General features: G+C 57.5%; 2 protein-coding genes across 7 annotated transcripts in view; one reads left to right on the top strand and one right to left on the bottom strand.

Moving 5' to 3' along the window:
* Positions 1-6,118: 6,118 nt before the first annotated feature.
* The window catches only part of NOS1AP (nitric oxide synthase 1 adaptor protein), a 263,224-nt gene continuing 244,388 nt past the window's right edge, over positions 6,119-24,954 (bottom strand). For 4 of the 5 annotated variants that reach the window (XM_059146119.1, XM_059146120.1, XM_059146121.1 and 1 more), the window contains 3 exons: positions 23,835-23,987; positions 10,295-10,586; positions 6,119-9,556 (listed from right to left, as the gene is read on the bottom strand). In XM_059146119.1, coding sequence (XP_059002102.1) covers positions 9,082-9,556; positions 10,295-10,586; positions 23,835-23,987 — 920 coding nt within the window. In that variant the 3' untranslated portion in view covers positions 6,119-9,081. Of the gene's footprint in view, positions 9,557-10,294; positions 10,587-17,701; positions 23,988-24,954 lie in introns of those variants that run through there. The other variant, XM_059146123.1, reaches the window with a different exon arrangement.
* SPATA46 (spermatogenesis associated 46) lies at positions 15,105-17,622 on the top strand. 2 transcript variants are annotated; one of them, XM_059146124.1, is made up of 3 exons: positions 15,105-15,207; positions 16,403-16,516; positions 17,096-17,622. In XM_059146124.1, exons 1-3 carry the CDS (start codon positions 15,105-15,107, stop codon positions 17,620-17,622), a joined length of 744 nt encoding a protein of 247 aa, XP_059002107.1. The 2 variants fall into 2 exon arrangements, with proteins under 2 accessions (XP_059002107.1, XP_059002109.1); XM_059146126.1 differs by lacking the exon at positions 15,105-15,207 and adding an exon at positions 15,233-15,356.

Consider the following 24,954-nt stretch of genomic DNA (forward strand, 5'->3'; position numbering starts at 1 on the left):
TTATATTATATATTATTTTTTGTGTATGTGTATACACAAAAGCCATGACTTTAGTTCATGGTACTATTTCAGTGGTATCCCACAAATTTTTATGGCTATTCAGGTCAAGGTATTTTTAATTTATAGAAGAACATCCTCTGCAATCTCGGGATGATTCAGTAATTTGTAGTTGTTTTTAAACATATATTTCAGCTTTTATTTTTGTGTCGATTCCAAACCGTAGAGCGTTATAATTAGAAGACATGGTTTGACATGACTTCTGAGGCTTTCTTGGTGGACATCCTGTGAATATTTCATTTGAGAATTGTTCTATTCATTTTAAAGTTCATTCTCAAGGCCCACCCCATGTATTTAAGATTACAAATCATGTAAAAAATATTTTTATAGATTTTTCACCTATATGACCTATCACAGAGAAATAAGTGTCTCGTGTTAACACAGGATATAATAGAGTTTCGCTTTCTAGTTACCATAGTTGGTGTACAGACTTGTCCCCGTAGCTCTGCCATTCCTGTTTTAACAATGTTAATGTTATACTTTTAGGTACATATCTTTTTCGATTATGATCATCTTAATCTATTTCTTTTATGTGAAGTTCTTCTCTCTCTCTCCTTTTTGTATTTTCTCTTTAAGTTTTAACTTTTCTGGACTTCTGGAAATTTTCATTTCCTGTCCTCCCCAGCACCCCCATCTATTTTCTCTCTGCTACTGAAATTCTTAGGACGGGTCATCTCTTTTCTTTTCTTCCCCACATACTATTCGTTGACCTTAGGACATGATCTTAGGAATATGACAGCTGCTTTTTGCAAAAATTCTTACCAGAAACTGCAATGCCTAAAGTAAGCCACGAGAGGTCAGACAATAACCAAGAAAACAAGTGTGTGTGTGTAAACGACACCACCACCACAGTGAGGAATCCTGGTAGCTCTTCCAACCCGAACCATTCCTTGGAATAATACCTCACATTTGAATGTTTAATTTCCAGCGTCGATAACAGGATTAGTGTATAAGCCAGACTTCTCCTTCAGTTTGCAATTTGAAAGGCAGTCGAAGTTGGACTGCCACCCTTGCTTGGGGCTGAAATTCTTGCAAACCCAAGACAGATTTCTACCCCAAACCCTTGTGAACGAACACTTTCAAGAGGCAGCAGGTCTGCTCTGTCGCTTCCTGGTAGAGTGTCTTTGGGCGAGTTGCTGAAACTCAATTAGCCTCTGGTCAGCCTCCCCTGGAAAACGGGGTAACAGGTCTCACCGCACAGGGCACGGTGGGGAGCTGGAGACCATGCCAGCACAGGAGAACTTGGAAAAAAATGCAGTTTTTGGTCTTTCCTCTTCTGTAAAATGAGTGAGTTCGGTGAATGGGTCCCTCAGCTCTTATCCTGCACGAATCTTTGGTGTTTAGTAAAATTGCCTTCATCGTTTCTGGGCCACGACCACTTCCTGAGGGTTTTTCTTAGGCTGGTGTGAAGGAGACAGAGAAGAGCAGAGCAGACACCTGCCCCTCCCGTCTGGAGACCCAGGCCTCCAGGTCCTGCCCTGTCCTTTATGTGTCTTTAAGATTCAGGCTCTGCTTTGTCACTGCCTCAACCTCAGTGTCCCCATCTACAAAATGGGCTGAAATAACTGTGTCACGGGATGTGAGCTTTAATGCGATTGCGTGTAAAAATACCTCAGAAGGCAGTAAGAGACCAACTGTATCTGAAAAATGGGCTTCTCAGGACTTCCTTTACAGGCTGACTGAGAACGACAAATGAGGTAATGAAGGTAAACAGATTAGCACAAATTCCTGCAATACACAGGAGCTTCAGAAGTATAATAATAAAGCACCAACTGGGCACCCGGATGGGTGGGTTAAGCCTCAGTGGTTAAGCGGGTTAACTCAGTGGGTTCAGTGGGTTAAGCCTCTGCCTTCGGCTCAGGTCACGATCCTGGGATCATGGGTCTTGGGACCCCGCATCGGGCTCCCTGCTCAGTGGGGAACCTGTTTCTCCCTCTGCTTGACACTCCCCCTGCTTGTGCTCTCTCTAATAAATAAATAGAATCTTTATAAAAAGAATAAAGCACCAATTAATAGCAGAGCCCCAAGTGGTAGAATGTGGAAGTCCAGTATTGGACCGTGTTGGAGAAGCAGCAGCCGGAGGTGGGTGGGGAGCCTGGCGTTGAAGAGAGACCCTTCCTACCTGAGGCGGGACATGACATGAGTGCCGGCTTCTGCTGGCTCCAGGGCGAGGGGGCACCCACCTGTCCAGGGAACTGAGTTAATGGAGGCTCCGGCGGGAGATAAAGGACCTACGCCCCGGCCCATTAATCATTCTCCATCCTCTGAAGTCTGAGATCGGGTGCAGAGACCGTGGGCGGGCAGAGGCCCCGAGGAAGGGGCTGGTCTGCTCCAGACCTCAGTGAAAACCCTGTCTGGTCTGTTCCACACCATTTAGCACCTGACTGTGTCTATGGGACATATTTATAAAATTTCTCCAAATAAAGGAGAAGTTCTTGGACTTCAGTTCACAGCACATCTTTACTAGCTCCTGAGCTGGGCCAGGCCCTGTGCTGCGGGCTGAGGCCCTGGAGATGAACAGGGCACGCCCCCCTCCCCCACCCTAGGGCTCAGGGCCCTGGGGACAGACGAGGAGGCAGCTGTTTTCCACATCACGCCACAAGCGCCAGGATGAAGACCGCATGGCCGGGGGGTGGCATCTGGGAAGGGCCCCCGGAGGAAGGGAGGCCTGAGCTGGAATGGGAAGGATTAATTAGGACAGCCTGGCAAGGTCCGAGGAGAGAGAAAGGCAGGCAGAAGGACAGCCTTGAGCACAAGCACGTCGGGGGCATGTCCTGAGGCACAGCGGCCATAGCAGGAGAGGAAGCCGGCGGGCTGGGCGTGCTCTGGAGAGCAGAGAGCCCTTCTCACACCTCTTGCCGCGGTTCACCGAAGGCCTCCGCCTCCTCACGGTGTACGTCACCCACAGCCCCCCTGGGTGACGAGCAAGGTCTTGGGGTGAGGCATGGGCGGGGCTGCCAACGTCACCTATTACGGGGTGGGGGTGTCACTTCCCAGCCGGCCTCTGCCCCCGTCGGGAAGACCAGCTCCCCGAGAATGTCCTTCCTTGCCCCGGGCTATCGAACACTCTCCGGGTCTGCCGCAAAGGCTGTCTTTGCGGTTCTGGGCAGAGAGAACCCAGGACTTCAGGAGAGCAAGGAGGGCGGCCAGGAGCGGAATTTACCGGCTGCCGGAGAAGGCCCGAATGGTAGTACGAGATGAGTGATCCAGACTCGCTCCGAGCGCTTCCGTCCGGCGCCTGGCTCTGTCCCCCGGGCGCTCGGGATGCAGACGGAGCTCAGATGCTGGCTGAAGCGGGGAGCCGCTCACAGCACCCACGGGGCTCATGTCCCCCCATCTCCCAGGTCCAGGCTGCTCCTCCACCCGTCTCCCGGTGACCTGGACCACCCTGAACCAGGCCCACGGAGCCACAGGCCGAGAGTTAGCCCTAGAAGCCGGCCGGACACTCCCCGGGGCCTAACCACCAGGCTGACAGGAGTTGGGGAACCCATGGGAACCCAGAGAGAATAAGGTGGTAAACTTGGATGGTGCCTTAAGGAAGAGGCTAGCAAACGGCCCGACCATGGCTAACTCGTTAAATGGTAAAAACAAAACCAGACCAGTGCGGTTTGTTGGGGGTGGAGTTGCTTTTCCATTTTGGTTCTTTTTCCCCCTTTCTGGCTGTTTCCAAGGAGAAAATGCTGGCTGTGCTTCCCAGTCTGCAACAGACACAGTCCGCAGGCACCTCCCGTGAGAGAGAAAGCAGCCCGCTGCGCCCCAGCGCGTCTTTCAACGCTCCCTCAAGCTGGCTTCCGGGGCCGTGTGGGCAGCAACCAGGGGATTTGTCCCGCGGGACAGGGCCAGCCTGGGCTCCCTCCACTCGGACCATTTATCATGGCAGCAGCTGGAGATAAGCTGGACACAAAGAGGATTTGTGTCCCAGGAGGGACGAGCCCTAGATACCCAACACGGAGGAATTTTCTCATTAGTCCGTGCCGGGGACTCTGGGCTCTCACGACATGTCCCAGCGCGAGGGCCAGCGGGGAGAAGGGCACGGTGGAGGGGCAAAGCGCTCAGAGATGCTCTCCCTGAACAACCTAAATTAAAGTTTCCCAAGTGCATTACCGTGGGAGAGATGGAAATGTGAAAGGCCATCTGCACGTAGGACACTGTCTGGGGGTGGGGGGAGCGGGGAGTCATCTCCCGGGGCTGAATTTCTTTGTGCAGACTTAATTACTTGTTCCCGCTCCCAGGGGAGCCCAGCGGGGGCTCTGCGTGGGGGCACCCCACATGCTGCTGGCAGAGTGAAGCCCAGGGGACCACGGGGGACCGAATCTCAAAGATAAACCATTGCCGAGTCATCTGCGGCCGCCAGCTGGACAGGACACGGAGTCCAACCACAGAGCATTCTAGAGCACTCCCAGGATTCCCTGACCTGAAAGGAATTCCAAAGCCTGAGAGCAAACTGAACCAGGAGGCAATCTCAGAGCTGGGAGCGGAGTCTGGGGAGCCGTCCCGGATTCTCGGGTTCCATTAATTCCAAATACCAGCTGGGCTCCCAGCAGCCCGTGCACGGCCCTCAGGAATGAAGTGGGTTTCTTGATGACCTCTGCTTTGTTGGTTTTCTTCAGCAGTTACTGGAAGGTTGAGCTCAGAGGGAAGGACACGACCAGCTGAAATTCACTGCCTTCCTTCGATGCTTCTGCTGCGTTTTGGTACCCTGCTAACATAGCCTGTCCCAGGAGTGAGGGTTCTGCGGTGTCCTCACCCCTTCCTGAAATGGAGAGAATGAGGTAGCCCTTTCCCACTAGGTTACCGCTGTGCACCAGACAGTACTGGGCTCCTGGAGGGGCTTGGATAGGTTTTATGAACAAATCCATCTTTGCACCCAGCTTTCTAGACCATCAGCTCAGCCTGGAGCACCGCATGAAGAGTGACAGGCACAGCCGTTTCTACACTTGCAAAGAACCGTTTTGCTACAATATCCCCTCTTTGATCTTCGCCCCAAATACCTACTTTGCATCACAGTGGAAAAGAAAGGCATGGGAAAGGTGTATTTCACACCTGAATGCCCGCAGAAGCCCATCCGGGGAGCCGTCAGTCGGAGATGTTACCTGGGGTATAGTTGCTAGGGCTTGGACCTAGAGAAAAGTTGCTATTGTGATTTCAATGCTCCCCTCACCTGGACCATTCACCATGCGGGGAATGTGTGGGGTTGGTGTCTGTGTTTCTGCCGCCTCTCCAGAACAATGCGCCGTGCCCCGCTGGGTGGAAGCAAGCAGCACGGCCTTCAGGACCATTGTCTTCTTCATCCTCTGAGACACTGAGTGGAACTCAATGCAGAAAAGGCTGGGGGCCTCCTGCCCGAAGCGTTTCGGATGTGGAGCCTGGGACCCCACGTGCTGAGCTGTAGAACCCACCCTTCTCACCCAGCAAAGGACAGAGCCGGGCCCCCTTTAAAAAGGTGTATGGCTACTGTGAACAGAAGAAAGGCCCCTTTTCCTGCCCCACTCCCATCCATTCTCCATTTCCTGCCTTTTCAGGCAGTTAGAGGCCCGGCCCTCTCTTGGCTGTGTGAGGCCTCCGGGTCCCAGGGCCCGACACTGGCCTTGGAGCAGCAAGGCTCCCACCAGTAATCGAGCGTCAACGTTGCTCCAGGGTGGGGAGGTACCTCAGCCAGCAGCTCTGGCCCCTCTGCAGGAGGTCCGTGTGCACAGGCACAGCCCTGTCCCCTCCTCTGGGGAAGAGGGCTGTGCCCCAGGTAAGTCATGGCCTAGAGGACAATCCAGGGGTCCAATTGCCTCCGTCATGTCGCCCCTCCAACAGCCACATGATGGTCAGGTTGGAAGAGGGATGCTTAGTGGCCAGCCAGTTAGGGGGACTCATGGAGGGGGAAACCTGAGATCACTTCCCCCGAGGGCCTCTGGTGGGAGGTCAGCAGACAGTGCCCACCAGCCTCAGGGTTCAACCTCTGTCTCAGCAGCCGGGGCTCCTAACCCAAAAGGCCAGTGCTTGCCCGCCAACAAGCCAGCCTTGAGAAAATCGACCACTTCCCCTCAGTCCAGAGAAACCAAAGCCAACGGACGAAACCAAATCAGATCGTTTTATTCTGCACTTTCCTTCTACCAGAACACTACTAAAAATATAAATATAAAATCTCTAGAAAATACTCAGATCTGTAAAGTTCCTCTCCCAGAGTGGGGCCAAGCTCTTTGTTCTTTCAAAGCCGATGGGCCTAGCTATGCCCATTAGTCTTCATATCGCCCACATACGTCACACAGACACCTCTCTCTCTGTGCAGGGGAGAGCGCCACTCTCCTGCCAGGTTCTGGAAGCTCACCTGTGATTTATCAGGGGAAGGCTCAGTGCCGACTAGGAGTACAGTGGGGCTGGGGGTAGGTACCAGGGAGGGAAGAGACTGTGCCCCCACCTCCCTTATGCAGGCTCAGAAGATAGGTTGTTTCTCATTATCCTGCCCTTGCGTCGACCAGGCCACCCAAGTGGCCCATAGTGAGAAGCTGGACTCACTATGAGGGTGTGTTTGGCGGGGCGTAGGGGGGACACTGTGACCACAGTGAGGTCAGGCTGTTGAGACAGACACAGGAAGCTGCTCAGAGCCCAGGCCCTCAGGAGGACTAGAAGTTGTCACTGCTGCCGCCTGGGGGCAGCACTCAGCCCCTAGCACCAGGCATTACCGGCCGCATCTAGGCTGGGACTTCAGGTTTGAGCCCCCCCTCCCCCACATGGCAGCTTCACCGCCTCCCCACCCCTGGTGGGAGTTCGATGGCCTGGGTGGAGATCATAGAGACGCCAACGATGGGAGCAGGGTCCCGCCGGTCCTCGTTGGGCACCAGACATGAGTCTGAGGAACTCCAGCGTTAGGCTGGCAATGGTCTTGGGATGTCCTGGGATCCCTGGGCTACCCTGAGTCTGAGGTGCCGGACCTCAGCAGCGGCTGGGTGTGGCATGGAGAGCAGCGTGCTTAAGCCAGCCCAGGCCCTCCAGCTCTCGGCATGTCGGGCCGCCGAGTCACTTGGCGGGGGCCACCCTGTCACTTGGCGGGGGCCACCCTTATCTCTGGGGCAGAAGCCCCAGGGGCCAAGGCTCTGCTGAGTTTCCCACCGGAAAAGCAAACAGATCTTCTGGCATGGAAGCTCCCAGCACAGGCCGTTAGGTTCTCTGCCCGCCCCCCACCCGGTCCCCAGCTCTGTGTTGTCTGCAAAACCTCAAGCTGTTCTGGGAGAACTCACAGGCTTCCAAACGCTAGTCCTGAGAACTTCTGAGTCTCGGGGTCAGAGATCATATCGTAGTGATGTTCTTGGAGGAAGGCGGCAGGATCTAGACCTTCAGTACCCGCCCTGCCCCCGGCACCCGGCCTGCAGAGCCCCTCGTGGGAAAGGGAGCTGAGGCTTTGCCAGGAGCACACGGTGCAGCCCGGCTTTCTGGGGCAACGGAAGATGGGGTGCGAGAGGGGGCAGGAGGCTCCAGAAGCAAGAACACCAGAAGGGCCGCCAGCACCCTGCTGAGCCGCCTCCCACCAGGCTCCCGGATCCTGGGTCCAGAGGAGTTTGCTTGGATGTCACAAAGGTGGGGAGGGCGGGGAGCGGGAACTGGGTGATGGGACAACATGAGCAGTGCTGGGGGGCAGGGGGAGCCGAACAATGGACAGAAAAGGGACGGCAGCAGGAGGCCCACCGGCTGCCACGGCTGGACGGGCCACCCCAGGCTTCTCTAGGCAGCCAGCCACCCTATTCAACAAAAGGGAGGTTCTCTTCTTGCTGCAAAGGCCCCCAGGGTTGGGATCTCCCCCCGACAGGGTTTCCTGGCCACAGGAAGACAGCATGACAGGGTCCCTGGTGGGAGAGAGGAACATAAAAGTGGGTTAACCCAGGAGGGCAGGCACCGGTTAGTGCTGGATGAACCAGACATAGATCCCGAAGGCCGGGATGCAGAGAGGACCATGTGGCATCTGGGCCAGTGGAAGGCAGGGCAGAGGCTGCTTGAGGGAGACAGGAATCACAGGCCATTTGAACATGAGCGCAAACACCTCCTGCCTGGTGAGAGGGAACCTGTCCCAGGGCTCCTGCCACATCGCAGTCTCCTGTTTGTCACCCCAGCTCGGACACTTACCATACCCGGACCTTACCTCTGCCTCATTTCAGGCCATGGGGTGGTCCCTGAAAACTGCTCTGAGCCCCCAGCGACTGCCCTGGCCTCATCCTGTCTTCTCCATGACTTCGGCCCCAGGTTCTGTTGGGGCCAGCTGCCTGGACGCCAAGTTCCCGGGCCCTCCCCCAAAGCAGGATGGTGGCCCGCTTGGCTGCCTCTGCAGGGCCTACCTAGCCCTGTCCTCGTGCAGCAAGGGTGCCCCGGCCTCCCCTTCTGCACCTGGCGCCCACATGTGCCAGGTCGTACCCCTTTCCCCCAGGGCCTCCTCAGTGCCTGGCTCTGGGCCCCATCCTGGGGGGCTTGGTGTGTTCCCCAGCTGGCCATATGGGAAACACCCCGAGAACTGCCGGCGACCAGGCTGCCTCCGGGTCTCAGGCCTGGTGTCTCCTCTGGCCCGTACCCAAAGGCCAGACGCGAGGCAACCACCTGGGGCCTCCGTGGTCTGCGGACCGGGCGGAACGGAGGCTGGGCGGCACTCAGGGTAGGCCGCTTTCCAGGCTGGGCCCATCCTCAGCCAAACCCTTCACTTCCCACCCAGCCAGATTCCCTCAGCCGAGGCCGGAGAGGGGAACCAGACCATGGAAGGAGAGGGGCAGGGGCACAGCGGGAAGTCAGGGCGGCGGGGGAGTAGAGGTGCTCCAACAGCCCGGGGCTGTGGCCGGCACCCAGAGGACCTGTCCTCAGGTTTACAGAAAATGAGCCTTTGACAAGGACAACTGAGGGACTCTTGTCCCTGCACAGCCCACGCGGGGGGACCAGCTCTCTGCTGATCTCTGCACCAGGGAGCCAAGGGCACACAGAGCCGGGGTCGGGGACTAGGGGACCAGGGAAAGAGATGGACGAGGGGAAGGGGGTGCTTGGCAGGAAGAAGAGGCCCTACTCAAAGGAGAGCAGGTCTGGGTGCGGGCCCTCATTGTCAAGGCTGGAGGTCCGTGCCCGAGGAGGGGAGCTGCCGTCCTCCAGCGGCTCGGCCAGGTCGGGGGGGCTCCGGCTGAGTTTGAGGCCGTTCCTCTCCAGGAGGCCCGGGGAGGAGGCCCTTCGGCACTCAGTCATCTTCGGCTTGGGTTCGTCTTGGCCGTCCTGGTGAATCAGGTCAGGCACGGACACGGAAACCTCTCCATTGGGCAGAGCCTCGCCCTTGTCCACCACTTCCAGGGGGGCTTCGGGTGGAGCAGTGGGAAGGGGGTCCTGGGGCTGCCCGGGAGACAGCTCTGTCCCGTACTCCAGGCTGCTCAGGACGGGCTGTGACGAAATCAGCATGTCCTGCGTCGTCTTCAGGGCCCGGGGGGTTCGCTTCCTGGTGATGGGAGGCGGAGGATCCAGCCGAGGGAATGCATCTGGCAGGGCCGACCTGGGGGTCAATGACAACAGCCCCGGGCGCTCTGAGGGTGGTGAGACCCCGGCTCCCACCGCACGATGGCTTGCCCACCCAGCAAGCGCATCCCTGCTCGGTTTGCTCTGTGGGTTGTGGCAGTTGGAGCACCGCTGGCTTTTCCCTGGTGACCCCCTGCCCAGTGCTGACAGCAGCTACGTGTTGCCATTGGGACCACCGGCGAGCTGTGTCACATCAGAGCTTTGCCATAAGCCCTACGGGGGACGCTGCCCGCCGAGGAGCATAGCCGGTGTGGAAAACAAGGCCTGGCAGGGACCTGGTGACCCCAGCAGGCTTCTCCCTCCCCTGCCCTGGTGGGTCCCAGGGACACCCACGTTCCTCCCCTACCAGCGGCAGAGCAGCGGCTCGAAGCTGTGGCTGGGTGTTAGCATCCACCCCGGGAGCCTCGGGCAATGCTGGGGTTCGAATCCAGCTGTGCCGCTACTGACTCCATAACCTCACCCCTCTGAACCTGGTTCTGTGCAAGATGGAAACCATCTGGGCTGCTTCAGGGTTTAGGGGAGCGTGGGGCCTGGCGCTTGTGCACGCCTGACAGGTGCTTGCTAAACTTCAGCCATAGTGACCCCAGGGCAGCCAACAACCAGGACAAGCCCAGCTCTGTCCTCTGCAGGGCGAGCTCATGTCCCCGGCTCAGAGCTGCTCTCTGGAGGCCCCGGGTCAGTCTGGAGTGCTGCCGGCCCCCCCAACCGCACTCACCTGGCCTCCTCGCCCGGAACCCCGCTGGCCAGCCGGGCCCCCGCAGTCCTATTAATCTCCATGGCACCTGCACCGTCCAGACTCGAGGACTCCTTTCTCCGCAGGAAGTCGTTGACTTTGGCCCCCACGGCTCTGCCCAGGTTCTTGAGGTGCTGACTGCTGCCCACCCAGACCCCCGACCCCGGGGCAGCCGAGCTGGGGGCCGCCAGCCGGGACAGGTGGGGGAAGGAGCAGCTGGGCTGCAGCTTTGGGGCGTGGGCGGCGTTCACGTTCTCGAACATGCCGTGGTCCACTGCAAACAGACGGGAAGAGGGCTGGGGTGAGCGGGGACGGGTCGCTCGGCCTCTTGCCCGCACACCACACCCACAGCTGTCACTGCCCCGGGCTCTGGAAACACTCGGGGGAGAACCCTTCTGTGTGGGTTTTCCAGATGGGACTTGGGACGAGCCCTTCCAGCTCCACCCTGCCCGGCCCACTGGTGACGAGCTCCAGCCTTAAACCTACCACTTCCCCCCAATTTATCCCTTTACACCTGCCTCCTTGACTCCTGGCTTGACCCCTGACCTTGGGGCCACCGAGCCCTCTGAAGAAAAAATGACGAAGAAATGAACTATGGTATTTTCTGTCACTGTGAACACAGCTGAGCGGACGCCGGCACAGGGGCCGAAGCTGGTGGAGGCTCGCGTGGGAAGCTCCCCGCTGAAGGCCGCCCGCGGGGCACATTTTCTCTGTGGGAAAACAGGCTCCCTGTCTCCTGAAGAGGAACGTGGGAGCATGGGCGGCTGCGTGCCGAGAGACGCCGGGTGGGGGCTCCGGACCGGCTCACGTCGAAGCCTCGACACCCAGCGGAGCAGGAGGAGCCTGACCGCAGCCTCACGACCAGCCAGCGAGCTGGGCCATGGGAGGAATCCTACTTATGGACACGAAGGACTGTCTTCTGGACCTGAGGTCACAAGGCCATGACCAGAGGGGCTGAACGAGAACTCCTCGGTTCTCGCCCTCTCCACGGACTTCCCGTGGCCTGGTGTCACGGACGAGCAGCCTCACAGGCGGCCCTTCTCTCCCCAACTTCGGTCTGAAGGACTAACTCCAAGGGCGGCAGGTAGAGCCACCAGGCTGTGAACAAGGCCACGTCTTGTATTCCTAACAGCTAGCCTGGTCGGGTATACAGAAGGTGCTCAATAAATCCCTCGAACTGCCAGACCCATTCTGCAGATGGGAGAACCACAGAGGTCAAGATCATAGCTCTAAGGGTTGTCACTGGAATGAATGGTGCTTGGGGCTTTAAGCCACACCGTCCACACGCTTGTTTCAGCGTGTCCTCCCCCACCGGGAAGTCAAGCTCCGTCCTCCAAAGACAGATCCATTCTTTGGGGCCTTGGAGGCACACGTGAGGTTTCTGTCCCTACCAGGTACTCTAGATACTCTGCCGATCTGGGGGAAGAAGAGGTAACACTTGAGCACAGACTCTGTTCTTGGTCTCCACCTCCAAGTGCCTACGCACGCGGAGCCTTCCCAAGAGTAAGTGAGGTTGGGGTGTGCTGCTGCTTTTGTTGGACTTGCCATCAAGTAGCTCTCCCTGCCCTGCACTGCTGAGTCCCTGGCCCGGGGGTGCATCTCCCTTTACTGCGGTTTCAGCAGACATACCCCTTCTGCACCCGAGCTAGAGAAGCCCTCCTGTAAAGGTCTTTGGGCGGCAGCAGGAAGCTGCAGGGGGCAGAGCAGACAAACCCCACCCCCAGGTCTATGCGTCTGCTGCACACAGGGAAGGCACCACAGTGGGGCCCGTGCTAGGGAACTGGGGTAGAACCACCCCGGGGTCTGGGGCACAGAGCTGACCGGGTGAGGTGGCCTGAGCTCCAGGTGTGGCCACACCGCACCAGCAGGACTTCCAGCCCAGCCCCCAATGGGGTCATCAGCTCCTGTGACTCTACGAAGAGCATTATCTTGCCACACCATCACCCACTTCTGAGTGCTTTCCCTATCGTGTCCTGCATCCTAGCTTTTCTTTAATCGTAAAATCTGTGGACTTGCCGGGAAGCCCTTGGCCATGAAAGCATTTGACTATTTCCCTCCAAACCAGCAAGTGTATTTGGGCCACCGTGAAACCGGGGCAAGTGTCCAAAAGAGGTTGGCTGGGGAAGGCACACCCCCCCCTCCCACCCCTGCCACTTCCTGACTCTGATAGATCTGAGCCGGTCTCCTTACTGGTGTCTGGTGAATGTACAGAGCAGACCTGCTCATTTCTGCGAGTGTAAGTAACCCAAACAAACCCCAAGTGACTCGGGAACTGTGAGCTCCTCTCATCTGAAAAACTTCCTAAGAAGCAACTACAGGATCACGCCCCATTGTAGATTTCCCACACTTCTCACTCGCTACCTTCCCAAATGTCTATGCTGAATTCTTCAGTAGTTTAAAGAAAACCTGTCCTATGTACTCTTTGCAATTCCCTGTGTCTTTCTGGCCAACGCACCTGGTCTTGAAAACCAAGTGGGGAGCTCCTGGAGGAGACGCTGTATCCCCAGTGATTTTTTTTTTTAAACTTTCTGGAGCACTTGGCATAGGGCCTGGCACAAGAGTTGGCCATTTCGTAAGTTTGGCTTAATCGAATGGGCTTTTGAGAGGAATCCTTAAAACCTGACCACATTACGGGCAGACGGTGTAGAGAAGCTGTTCCCGAGGCTTTACCATTTACAGAAGTCACTCATAACCTCCTCTGCAGAGGTCAGCCTGGGAACAAGCGGTCTGCTCGTGGATGTGGGGCTCTGGCGGGGGCCTCTTTTGCTTCCACACCCTCGGGTGTGCCATGAGCACCTTTCCTGCTGATGGCACTAACGACCCCCACACTCCGTCCCTCCCCCCAGATTAGATGCGGGGTGGTTCAGAACGTAATGATGATGATGGAAAGAGAAACGATGATTGCCCAACCTGGTGGCCCACCCCACAATACCCCCACATGCACATGTCCGAGCAGAGCCAAGCATCTGTGACGTACGTCGTCCATCAGAAAGACGGTCTCTTACCTGTCCGAGAAAGGGGCTCGGAAAGCAGGTGGGAAGCAAACAAGAGAGAGACACATTTTATGTAGCGGCCGGCCACTCTGGGACTGTCACCTCCTGCCCCCGGCCACCAGCAACAACATACCAGGAGGGTATAACATGCGAGAAAACTCTGGACAAGCAGGTTCCCACAAACTCTTCAATCCCCAGACCGGAAGTGTCTGGTTTTTAAAAACTCTACCAACAGGCACCGAGGGAGCTTTGCGTGTGTTCCCCAGTATTCTGAGCCCCCTTTACAGGAAGTCTGTCTGACGTTCCCAAGCTGGCAGTGGAAAGAATTCAATGACACCCCTCCCGCTCCTGCAGGATTAAATTCCAAATCTTCTGGACCCTGTGTACGTCGCTCATTACTCTCCTGTCCCATTTCTGCACACAAACCACCTGGGTTTAGACCATTCCAAGCGTCTAAATGAGTAAAATAAGAGGACGCGGTGGCAGGGAGGTTTGCCTGATGCTGCACAGGTAGCTAACAGAACGGGGTGAGAACTCACGCACACCAGCTCCCCGGACCCCAGGATCTTCCTCTGCACCACAAGGGCCAAATCAAACAGCCAATTCCCTCAAAGCTGCCCAGGTCCATGGTGTCCACTAAATTCCAACGCCTTCTAAGTCTCCAAGACAGGCTCTGCGGGAGGCAGCGAGGTCCTCCACCCTGTCCTGCAACACTGAAGTCCTGCAGGCAGACACCAACAGGAAGACAACTCTGGGCTCTCACACCCAGAAGCTCACACACATATGCACGTGTGCCACGACCGGGCCACGTCTCTCCATGCAGCCCAAGCAGATGCACAGTTCGATCAAATGCACTCTCTGTACCTAGTCTGCACCTGTTGTGGCGCTCTACAACGGGGCTTATCTTCAAAATGGCGGGATCACCTCTCACCCTTACCCCACCGCCCGCAGCAGGCTAGGCTGGGGTTGGACAGAAGCGAAGCGGAGAGGAGAAGCAACCTGGCCACTTGGAGTTCAGTCCCTCGGCAAACTGCTCACCAGGAGAAAATGGTGTTGAGTAAGCCGCCTGCTTGTGTTGTAGTCATTTGCTAGAAACAGACAGCACCACCGTTTAAAACGCTACCTGGTCCCTATTAGGCAGTGCACGGAAGTATTTAGGCACAAAGGGCCATGATGCTTGTAACTTACCTTGGAATAGCTCAGCAAGCCACGTGTGGGGCGGAGGGAGGGGGATTGACAAAGCAAACGGGACAAAATGTTAACAACAGGAAAACCCGGATACAGAATGCACAACAACTAGTTTTCGTTTTGCAACTTTTTGCCACTTTCAAACAATTTCCAGAGAAAATGTAAAAATTATACTCCAAACTCAGTTGCAGAAAGAACAAAAACACCGGATAGCAGAGGTGAGGCAGAGGAAGGAGAAGCTGAGCGAGAAGCTTATTCAGAGAGGACAGAGGTCCCCAGAGTTGGGGGGCGTGAGAGCAAGGACACAAAAGGACACCAAAGATCAACAGGATGGGAGTCAACAGATTACATGGTGGTCACATCTCTGCCACAGGCTTCCTCCCCCCGGGCATTCTCAGTCGAGGCAGGCTGATGAGGGATGACAAGTCCCAAAAAGTCTTTCTAAAATTTTAGAGACTCCGCCCGTCTTTGAAAGGGACAGCCTGGCCAGCGAGCGGAATCATGGGACCCTCTTGTGATGTCAACTGCACTGAGAATGTTCATCGTCTGGACAACCCAGCCAGCCTCCGGGGAGCAGATGTGTGATCTCCATACCCGACGGCAGTCCGAACATGGAGAACTTCTCACTCCTCAGCATTTCTGGACCTCGAATCTCTTCCTCAGCCCTGAGCACTTTTCCCGACATTATGTCCTCACACGCCACCAGCTTGCCAGGTAAACTCTGGTGCCACTAGGGCCACAAAAATGTGGTTTTTCTGGAAGCTTTTGAGTACTCTACCAGATCATGTCACAGGACTACGAGTTAGTGAGAAAGTCAAATTACACATGGGGAGAAAATAATTTTTCAAAATGCTGCGTTCATGGTAAGTAGTTCCTGATGTTTATTCATTTCTGGCAAGGGAAGGATGGGGGAACACATTTGTTGTCCAGTTTTTCTTTCCCTCTAGAATCTCAGGTCTCTGTAGGGCAGGGACTTGCTGAAGCCCTGGCTGGGACAGGCCAGAGAAGAGACAGGCTTCCCACCGCATCAGTAGGAACCTAGGAGGCAGGGTCCCTGAGGAGCACAGCAGGGAATCGAGATGGACTGTCTAAGGACCCGCTGTTCCCACTGTGGTCTGCGGGCCTCCCTGTGGGCCTCACCTGGGAGCTTGTTAGCAATGGAGGAGCTCAGGCCGCCCCCAGACCTGCTGAATAGGAACCTGCATGGGTCACAAGGCTTCCGGGTGGTTCCTGGAGAGGTGCGCCTGTTACGGCTGGAGGAGGCCAGCCAGCTCTCCTCAACAGCCATGTGCCTGTCCAGAGGACCCTTACACAGTGGCTTCCCCGACTGAGCTCTGGTTCCACTCTGGGAGTGGAGACGGGCTGGCTCTTCACCAAGTGGTAGCAGCCACCAGCGCGTTCACACGGCCAGAGTCCACCTGAACACTCCTGGGCTGTGGGCGGGAAATGCTTTCAGTTGGAGAAACCACATAACTTTATGTACTATAGCTATGTGATCCGTGACCAGACTCCCTCCCCTGGATCCCGGAGGAAGCTCTGAGGCTGGAACACAGACAGACAGACACACACACACACACACACACACACACACACACACACACACACAAAAACCAAGCTACAGGAAGGTCAAGAGAAAGATGCGCAGGGCAGAAAGCGGTCATCTGGTCTGTATCTAAACTTCTCCCGTGGAGAGAATCTTGCCCAGATCTCCATGAAAATGCCCCATTTGGATTTCCCCAGGATGCCACCCAGAACCTATCTGGGTGCAAAAAGGGCGCTCTTTGTCTTCAGCTTTGCAATGTCATCAAGTCCCAAGGTAGAGCCTCTAGGTACGTCCTGGGGGGTTGGTCACCAAGAAGAGGACTCCCAGCCTCGCGCAGCTCACCAGAGCGTTTCTTCCCTAACCCAGACATTGCAAAGACCGCATTACCCTCCGAGGCATCCAGCCCAGCTCAGGCCCTGCCAGCCCCGTACCACAGCAGCGCGTTCCGGCTCGGGGTGCAGAACCCGGGGTTCTCTCCAGGTGAGGCCTTCTCTGCCTTGGGCAGGCACCTGTGAGAAGCTGGAGGGGCAGGGCTGCTCCCCTACAGGACGGGGGCTTCCCACCCCTGTCCTCGCCTTCCTGGTCCTCCCTTCCGCAGGCCCCCGCAGGCCCGTCTCCCGAGCCGGGGGTGAAACCGCAGCTTCCGCCTGGGGTGGGCTGTTGCGGGCAGACAGACAGAGAGGCTGGGACAATGGCCGTGGCCAGGGGGTGTGGGAAAGGGGTGCTGGGAAGCCACTGAGCCACCTGCCTGCCCTTCGAGGAAGGGGAGACGAGGTGTCCGCCGGGATAGAAGCACCTGGCCAAGGCCGAGGCTTAGGGAACGCAAGTGGTCTCTACCCCCCAATACCCAACTGCCACTGGTGGGAGCAGAGGAAGGATGGGTCTTAGCTCTCGCCACCCTGACTCCTGCTTACTCTCAGAACTGCAGTCGAGGGGGCCGCGGGGAGAGACCCCTGGACCACACCTGACTCCTGACCGCCTGCCTTTCTGCTTCTCCCGGCCCCTCCACCCCTGGCCACCCTGGGGCCTTGCGCTCAAACCCGACCCTTTCCTCCGCAGACTGCATTTTGAGGGACCCCCAGAACGGGGAGCAGCTGAGGCGGAACTGCACCATCTACCGGCCCTGGTTCTCCCCTTACAGCTACTTTGTCTGCACAGACCAGGAGAGCCACCCGGAGGCCTACAGCTTCCTGGAGGTGCAGCGGGACGAGAGCAGGGGGGACAGCTGCCTTCGCGAGGACCTGGCCGAGAGCATCTGCTCGTCCTCCTCCTCCCCAGAGAACACCTGCGCCCGTGAGGCCAGCAAGAAGTCTAGGCATGGCCCGGACTCCACGGACTACATCACGTCCCAGGACATTCTCACGGCCTCCAGGTGGCACCCGGCCCAGCAGAGCGGCTACAAGTGTGCGGCCTGCTGCCGCATGTACCCCACTCTGCACTCCCTCAAGAGCCACATCAAGGGGGGCTTCAGGGAAGGCTTCAGCTGCAGGGTGTACTACCGCAAGCTCAAAACCCTCTGGGGCAAGGAGCAGAAGGCCCGGCCCGGGGACCGGCTCTCCTCAGGCAACTGCCAGGCCTTTAAGTAGCCTGGTTGGGGGCTGGGGGCTGGGGGTGGCAGCTGTCCCGTTAGTGGGCGCCTCAGGTAAAGCGGGGAGGAAGCCCGTTCATGCCTCCAGAGAGATGTCAATAAACCCAAGTTGGTCACAGCCTTCCGTCAAGTCCCGGGTCACCCGCTGGCGAACGGTTGGCGAGCAACAGCAGGTCCCCTCGCGGCCCCTCCCGCCTTCCCGTCCCCTCTCCTCCCCAAGTTGGAGAAGAGCTTCTCTAGGGGCACTTTTCAAAGTGAGGTGCCCAGATCAGCAGCGTCGGCATCCCCTAAGAATCTGCTAGAAACGAAATCTCAGATTCATGGAATCAGAAACTCGGTGGGGGCAGGAGGGGGCCTGGCCATTGGGCTCTCAGCGACCTTCTGGGTGATTCTGGGGCGACGCTGGCTTACTGGTGGGTCCCCCTGTGGTCAGTTCCCCTGCGGAAGAGCTCGGCCGGAGGGGAGGAGAGTGAACGCCCTTTACTGCGGGCACAGGGAGGCTCCCCCCGCAGCACCTCTGTGCGCTCTGAAAGCTTCTCGGCTGTTAGATCTCCCGAGGGGAGGAACAGGGAGGACCACGTGGCCCCGTGCGTAAGGCAGGAAACAGGCACGTGGGGCCGGGCACCCCCACCCCACGTGCCCCACGATCCTTCACTTGGAAGAGGCACTTTTGCTGAAGCACGACAGACTTGCTTCTGACCTGGGGGGCGTCTGTACCTGGCTGAGCTGCGTCACGGCAAAGCAGGCAGGGACACGCGTGAAAACGCGGCTTCCCGTCACCGAGGAGCGCAGCAGCGGCCAGCCCCGGCGGTCAATCCATTTCCGAGGCGGCCTCACTACCAGCTCCGACCCAGAAACGTGGCCGAACACCAGGGATGTGGGGAGGACATGTGTCTTACCCATTACGTGGTTCTAAAAAAGAAAAGTGAGCTGAATGCTCACTGGTCTTATTTTTAGGCCGTACTTACCTCTCATTTCAGCTCCCTAATGCCCCAAGGGGGCGCTCTCACCGCTGTGGGGCATCTCCTTTTCCGGGGGGCCCCCAACGCCAAGTCTCCCTTTACCTCAGCCTCCGCCCAGCCCCCGGTTGGCCAACAGGTTGAGGTGGAAGATTGGCCCCCAGTGAGGCCTCTGCTTTCTGCTTCAGCAGGCCTGCTTCTGCTTATCCCTGTGCTGCTAAAATGCCGCTCACGGCTCTTCTGTGAGAGGCTGGGCTCGAATCCCATCATGTCGCACGTGGCGAGACCCTTCCCCACTTGCTCTCTCCCCACCTGCTACCGTCCCAGCCAGAGTCCAATAGGGTACTTGTACTGTGGGCTCCAGACCCCCAACCTGCCCACTCCAGGGTGGGTGGTCTCTCTGGGGAGCCCTGACGTCATCCCCTGGACCCCTCAGGGGAGGGTAGCAGAGGGGTTCTCACTCTGATTTCCTGTTTCCCAAACTGCAAAAGTCACCTACGCCCCTGAAGACCTCCCCTTCTGTGCATCCCCACACACGTGGGTCTCCTTGGTGGGGCCCTTGAGAAGGGAGCAAGAGGATGGGCTCACCTGGGGGCCTCATGGCCTTCCTTCAGTCTGTGAGGGAATCAGGAGGACTCGGCTCTTGTCCGGCCTCACACCGCCTGCCCAACCCACACTCCCTCCTGCAGGGTATATGTGTCCCAGGCATGGAACCCGTTATAAAGACAGCAAGCCATCCTGCAGCTGGGGTCTGAGCAGGGGGTCACAGCACGTGCCCACTGCCCGGCAAGGGCTGGAGTTTCGTGTGAAGTTAGACGCTCTCTGCCTCTCACACATTTACCAGCGTCATTGGGAACCCCAGGGACTTTCTCAGAGCAGAGTTCCGAGGGAAGTTTCAGCACGCAGGAAATGCACACAGCCCACAAAGGCACAGACCACATGGGCACACCTCCCGCCACCCCAATCAACTAGCAGGTAAGCTCTGTGGTGCCCTGAGCCCCTGCCAGGCACTCTGCTTGATGCTCGGAAAATGCCTGCTCATTTACTTGTCATTACCGCTTTACGTGGTCTGTTTTGTCCCCATTTTACAGATGAGAAAAATGAGGCTCAGTTCCCTCACTCAGAAAGGGGCAAAGGGTTGATCAGATCCTCTCAGCCTTCCTGCAAAGTTGGCCGCGCCTGACAAAGTACCAGGCCAACAGGGCCTCTGCCTTCGAGGCGGCTAAATGTCCTGGCCAAAGTAATCTGGTTTCCATGATGCCGGGTTTCGAAGTCCTGCAGCTTCTATCTCTCTGATGCTCTTCCCTCGCTAGCCTTCCTCCTGCTTTCCATGACGCCTCCTGGCAGGAAGGCCAAGTGCCCTCGAGCCAGCACCCCTCTGCCGAGCCGAGCGACAAGGGCACCACCATGCCTGAGGCCAGATGTGGGGACGAGCCCGTTTTGACCCCGGGATGGGCATTTCAGGAACGGGGCCGTTCGGAATCCTACCTACTACTACTGCGTAGTTCAGACATTTAGTCAGGGAGTCCAAGAAATTTTATGATCTAGATGATCTTCGTTATAGCTGGAAATATCTACGATGTCGTACTTTTTCAAGCACTCAAAATGTGCTTATACGCCAGTGACATCTGCAGCGTGAAAAGACCCGGGCTTGGGAGAGTCTGGAAGCAGGCATGAGCCCGGAGCCTCTGAACCTCGGGACTACTGACATTTGGGGCCGGGTGATTCTCTCTTGGGGGGTGGGGGGTGGGGTCCTCCTGTGTGTGTAGGATGTTTAGCAACGTCCCTGGCTTCTACCCACTAATTATCAAACGCATCCTTCCCCCAGTTCGGTCAAACCGAAACTGTCTCCAGACACCGCCGAATGACCCCCCGGGGAAGCCACACTGTCCTGGAAAAACCACAGCACAGCCGCCTGCTGAGCAAGGCTGGTCTAGCTAAATCGCGCCTGAAGCCACCACCTTCCTCCCCCGTTTTCTGACCACCACCGCCCCGAGAACAGTGGCTCGCAGAGCTGATGGCCGCTGGCTTGGGAAGTGGGGTGGGAGTGAGGGCAAGTCAGGGAGCAGATAGAAGAAGCAAGAAAAGACCATGGAAAAGCTTTTAGAAATAAGAAAGGTTTATTTAGCAAAAGCCACTAGACTAGTGACGACATCCAGGGAGTAAGTGCACTTTACATGAACAGAATCTTGTCCCAGAGAGTTGAACCGACAGAGTTAATGACACAAGAGTTTCAGAAAGCAGAGGGCTCGGGCTCGGTGGGGTGAGAGGAGGCGGTGAGGCGAAGAGGAAATCAAAGGAACACAAGTGCTGAACAGGAGCCGTGGGCAGAAGGGAAGCTACGAAGGGGCTTCACAGAGAGCGTTGGTAGAAGCGGGGATAGGAGTATCGTTTTCATCCCAACACGCAGTCTGTTCTGTGCAGAGAAATTCTTTGCTGGCTCTGCACCTGGGAGAGCCTCAAGGTGCCCAGGACTCTGCCGGCCCCCGGGGGGAGGCTGAGGCAGGCACCAATAGGGCAGGCGCCCCCCCGGTGTCCACTTGTCCTGTCTGCAGGGCAGAGCAGAAAGATGAAAGAGGAGGAAGGCAGCAGCTGAGTGAGCGGAGCGAGAAGGGAGGAGGGAGGAGGGGGTGGCGTCGCTGGGGAATCAGGTCTGCGCTGTTCTCTGCTCTGCCCAGTGGCTGGCGACCCGTCAAGGCCCCTAGTTCCATCCTGTCTCCCGTCGCCACACCCCAGGCACACTGGGGACGGTGCAGACGTGCAAACCAGAGCTCCAGGGGAGGCCCCCTCTGCGGGGAGGCTGGGGCTGAGGCAGCTGGAAACCACCGCGGAGCATCCGAGGCCAAGGGTCCAGGATGGGTCCGGAGTCAGCGGTACAGACAGCCGCTTCCCATCCTTTACTCTCTGCTCAACCCCCTTTCTTCTTTCCCTCCGCAGCTTCTCTAAACCCTTGTGCAACTACGCCCCACCCACCCCTGGCCCTTCCCCTCTCCTGCCACATTCCACAAATCCGGTGGCTTCACGCTGGGCTCCTGCTTACAGGCAGGGGTCGAGAAGCCAGACCTTCCACTGTCCTGAACCCTCCAGAAGATTCTACCACTCAGAGAGGCTGCACCCAGGGGAGAGTCTGGGAAGCCGGCTCAGCCACACCGGATTCCCAACACCTCCTTCAGTCTGGGGCTCTCACCTTAACCTGCTTCTTCCTTGTGTATTTGGACCTATTCCGTCCAACGGCTAATTAGAAAAGACAGCGAACTAAACAGAACCACCTTTCTCCAACTAAATAAACCGTTAGGAAAAACAATACAACCCTGCTGTCGTCCAAACGCCCTGAAGATTCACACTCTCTTCTCTCCGGTCACTTCTCACACACCCACACACATGTACTCACCTTCCCTCACACGGGTACACAAGCCTATCTGTACACACGTGCACACACACATCCATCCACACCCCATCCTCTTTCTGCCAATACCCTGGTGTGCCCAGGAAGGCCACCATAAAGCTATGTGTATTTCCTTTACTTTGGACTTTCTAGTGTAGAAGAAACCCAGCTATTTAAGAAAAAGGGCTACGCTTTCACTTCTATAAATTATAAAGCAAGGTTGGGGTTGAAAAACTCTGTGTTTTGGGCAACCCCATCCTTAACACCGAATCCTCACAGATTACTGCTGTCTGGGTCTGTTGCTCGTTCTCCGGGACGAACACTTACTTCCCCACACACAAGACCCTAGTACTGGCTCGGCTCTCTCTCGAGGCAGCTTTAAATCTGCTAACAGCCACTCGTGGCCGGACTGTCACAAAGGGAGCGTGGCCTCCCTGCCATGGTTGGCCGGCCAGCCGAGACGGCGTTTTCTAGACAAGGCCTGGATGGTCAAAGACAGGTCAAGGGGGGGACAGGGCTGTGGTCCCTGACCAAAGTGGCAGTGATTCTGAAGAGTGGAAAGAAACAGTCTCAGCTACCAGCTCGTGTTTGGTTTTTTTCCTGCAGTAAACGCTGACCACTAACGCCCAGTGGAGGGGACGGGTTGAGAGGTAAGGCCGGGGGCTCGGGGACTTTCTCCGAGGGGAGGATGCTGTACAAGCCTTGGCCGACATGGACCCTGAGGCAAGACACGGAAGGGAGAAGGAGGCAGCTTCCCAGCCTCCATGCGGAGGAGCTGAGCTTGTAGGCAGGATGGGGCGGGAGAGGGGGGAGCCCCCACACTGAGGAATCGGACCAACATCATCTGGAGCCCCAAAGGGGCTGCCCTCCCCCAGGGCTTGCACCGCAAGGGCCTGAACGATGTCCAACTCCCAGTCTCCCTCGGAAGTAACACGTCACATCCAGCTAGAGCAAACGTCCAGGTTCAAGTCATCCCAGTGCTTACCCGACGTCCGACGTGAAACATCCCAATTCCATGATCACACTGAGATCTCCACCCCGTCCCTTACCACCGGGGCATTCAACCTCTGTCATCTCCACAACGGCCTAGAGAAGGAATTCCTTCCAGAAGGTCAGGGGAGGGTTAGGCAACTGGTAACATCCTGGATATCCAGACACACAGGACCTGAGCCGGCACCTGATGGCTTCCCTTTGCCATGGGATTGGGAGATGGGGCGGGAGGGGGCTCCCCGGGCACCCCGGGCACCCCGGGCGGGACAGAGCGGAGGAGCCTGATGAAACAACCCGCTCGTGGCAGGTCCTCGGGCAGCCTGGCGATCCGCACGAGGGACCCTCTCCCGAAGCCACTGGCTCTGGAAGGCCCTGCCCTCCCCTCCCAAGGCACACGTGGGAGAGAGGGGCCCACTCGCCTCTGGGAGTCCCAGTTCTCCCCCATCGGACCCTCCAAAGCAGAATTGTGATTCTTTCCTGAAACCACAGGCTCTCTGGGGCCCCTGGCTGGAGCCAAAGTCGCTCATCTTCCCGGCACTCACCGCCCTCCGCCGCGCGGGCGTCCTCGGCGGTGCACCCGGCCCCCGCGCCCCTCCGGCCCTGCACCTGGCCCAGCCCTGCGCCGCGGCCCACCCTATACAGCGATCTCATCGTCCAGGCTGTCGCCCAGCTCCTGCCTCTGCAGGACGTTGAGCAGACGTGGCAGCTCCTCCTGGGACCACGAGTCGCGCTCCTCGCTCTCGTCCGTGTTGGACTCGTACTCCGAGGCAATGCCCGACTCGCGGAACTTGAGGAGCTCCAGGCCCCCCAGCAGCGGGCCCGCAGGCGGCGGCAAGAAGCGGAAGCACTCCAGCTTCACCAGGCAGTCACGCCTACCTAGGGGGCTGCCGGCGGGGTGGGCCAGCTCGGCCAGGCCCGCGCCAGGGGGCGGTGAGGGCAGGTCCTCCGGCTGCGGGGTGGTGGGGTCGCAGAGCACCGGCAGACCTCCGGAGCGGAAGGTGATCTCCAGCAAGCTGTCCTGGGAGCCCACTGGAGGGGGGACAAGAGCACAGCAGCCCAGGTTAGCAAGGTGGCCGGGAGTGGGGGGAAGTGGGTGTTGGGGGGGGGGGGAGGCATGAGCTGGGTACAAACCGAGAGGGCCAGAGCAGGGTCTCTGTAAACAGAGACGGAAGCCCAGAGAGGCTTCCAGCAGCGAAATGCAGGGGTTGTTCCCAATCTGTACCTTCGTGCGGCTTAAAGCAAGAGTCCCAGCCCTGCCCAGACCTACTGATCATGACCCCGATGGGCTGGACTTGGGAATATTCATTTTTTTTAAAAAAAAGCTATAGGGACAGGCTGAGGAATTACTGGTCTCACAAAAGACACATTTGTTTTGCCATCAGACCCAGGTTTGAATCTTGGCCCCACCCCTTGCTGGTTCTGGAACCCTGAGCTGCCTTCACCTGTTTGAGACTCTCTCATGTACAAAATGGGCATAACATCTGCAACTCTAGGGGTTAGACGACATCCTGCCCGTGAAATTCTATCATAGCCTCTGGCACGGAAGATGGCCAGTGGCTCTGTGACTAGCACATACCAGGCCACGGGTCAGCACCAGGGAGGCCTGGCAATGTGCTGCCTTCTCGAACCTCCCAGGCCAGTCCAGAGGCGGCCAGGCACCTCAGGCCGGGCGCCAGGCAACCTCTGCCCGGAACCAGCCATGCTATCTGGCCAGTTCTTTTCTGCCTTATGCACAGAGCAGACACCTGTTACCAGCATGTTCGATGCTAGAGTTGTAAACTCTACAGCGCAGGGGAGGGTAAGCTCGCGTACAGTGTGAGGTTTCCCACGGAGCCCCCCGGCAGCACGACACCCGACAGGTGCTCAGTCTGTTTCCACTGGAAAAGCCCATGAAGAAAGAAGCAGACTGCCTTATTAGGACGTGGAGTATCTGAGCCCCTTTCGAGAGGAGCATGGATGAGCACGTGGCAGGGACTCCCAGGGACGTTCAAGGTCA

This window comes from Mustela lutreola, chromosome 14, assembly GCF_030435805.1.
Source record: "Mustela lutreola isolate mMusLut2 chromosome 14, mMusLut2.pri, whole genome shotgun sequence".
NCBI classification, from domain to species: domain Eukaryota; kingdom Metazoa; phylum Chordata; class Mammalia; order Carnivora; family Mustelidae; genus Mustela; species Mustela lutreola.

Excerpts from the sequence above, each read along its gene's own strand:
- SPATA46 (XM_059146124.1), top strand. The coding sequence starts at position 15,105 with ATGGAGAACTTCTCACTCCTCAGCATTTCTGGACCTCGAATCTCTTCC. Across the intron at positions 15,208-16,402 it reads ACACGCCACCAGCTTGCCAG|ACATTGCAAAGACCGCATTA; the intron begins GTAAACTCTGGT and ends TCCCTAACCCAG. Across the intron at positions 16,517-17,095 it reads GAACCCGGGGTTCTCTCCAG|ACTGCATTTTGAGGGACCCC; the intron begins GTGAGGCCTTCT and ends TTTCCTCCGCAG.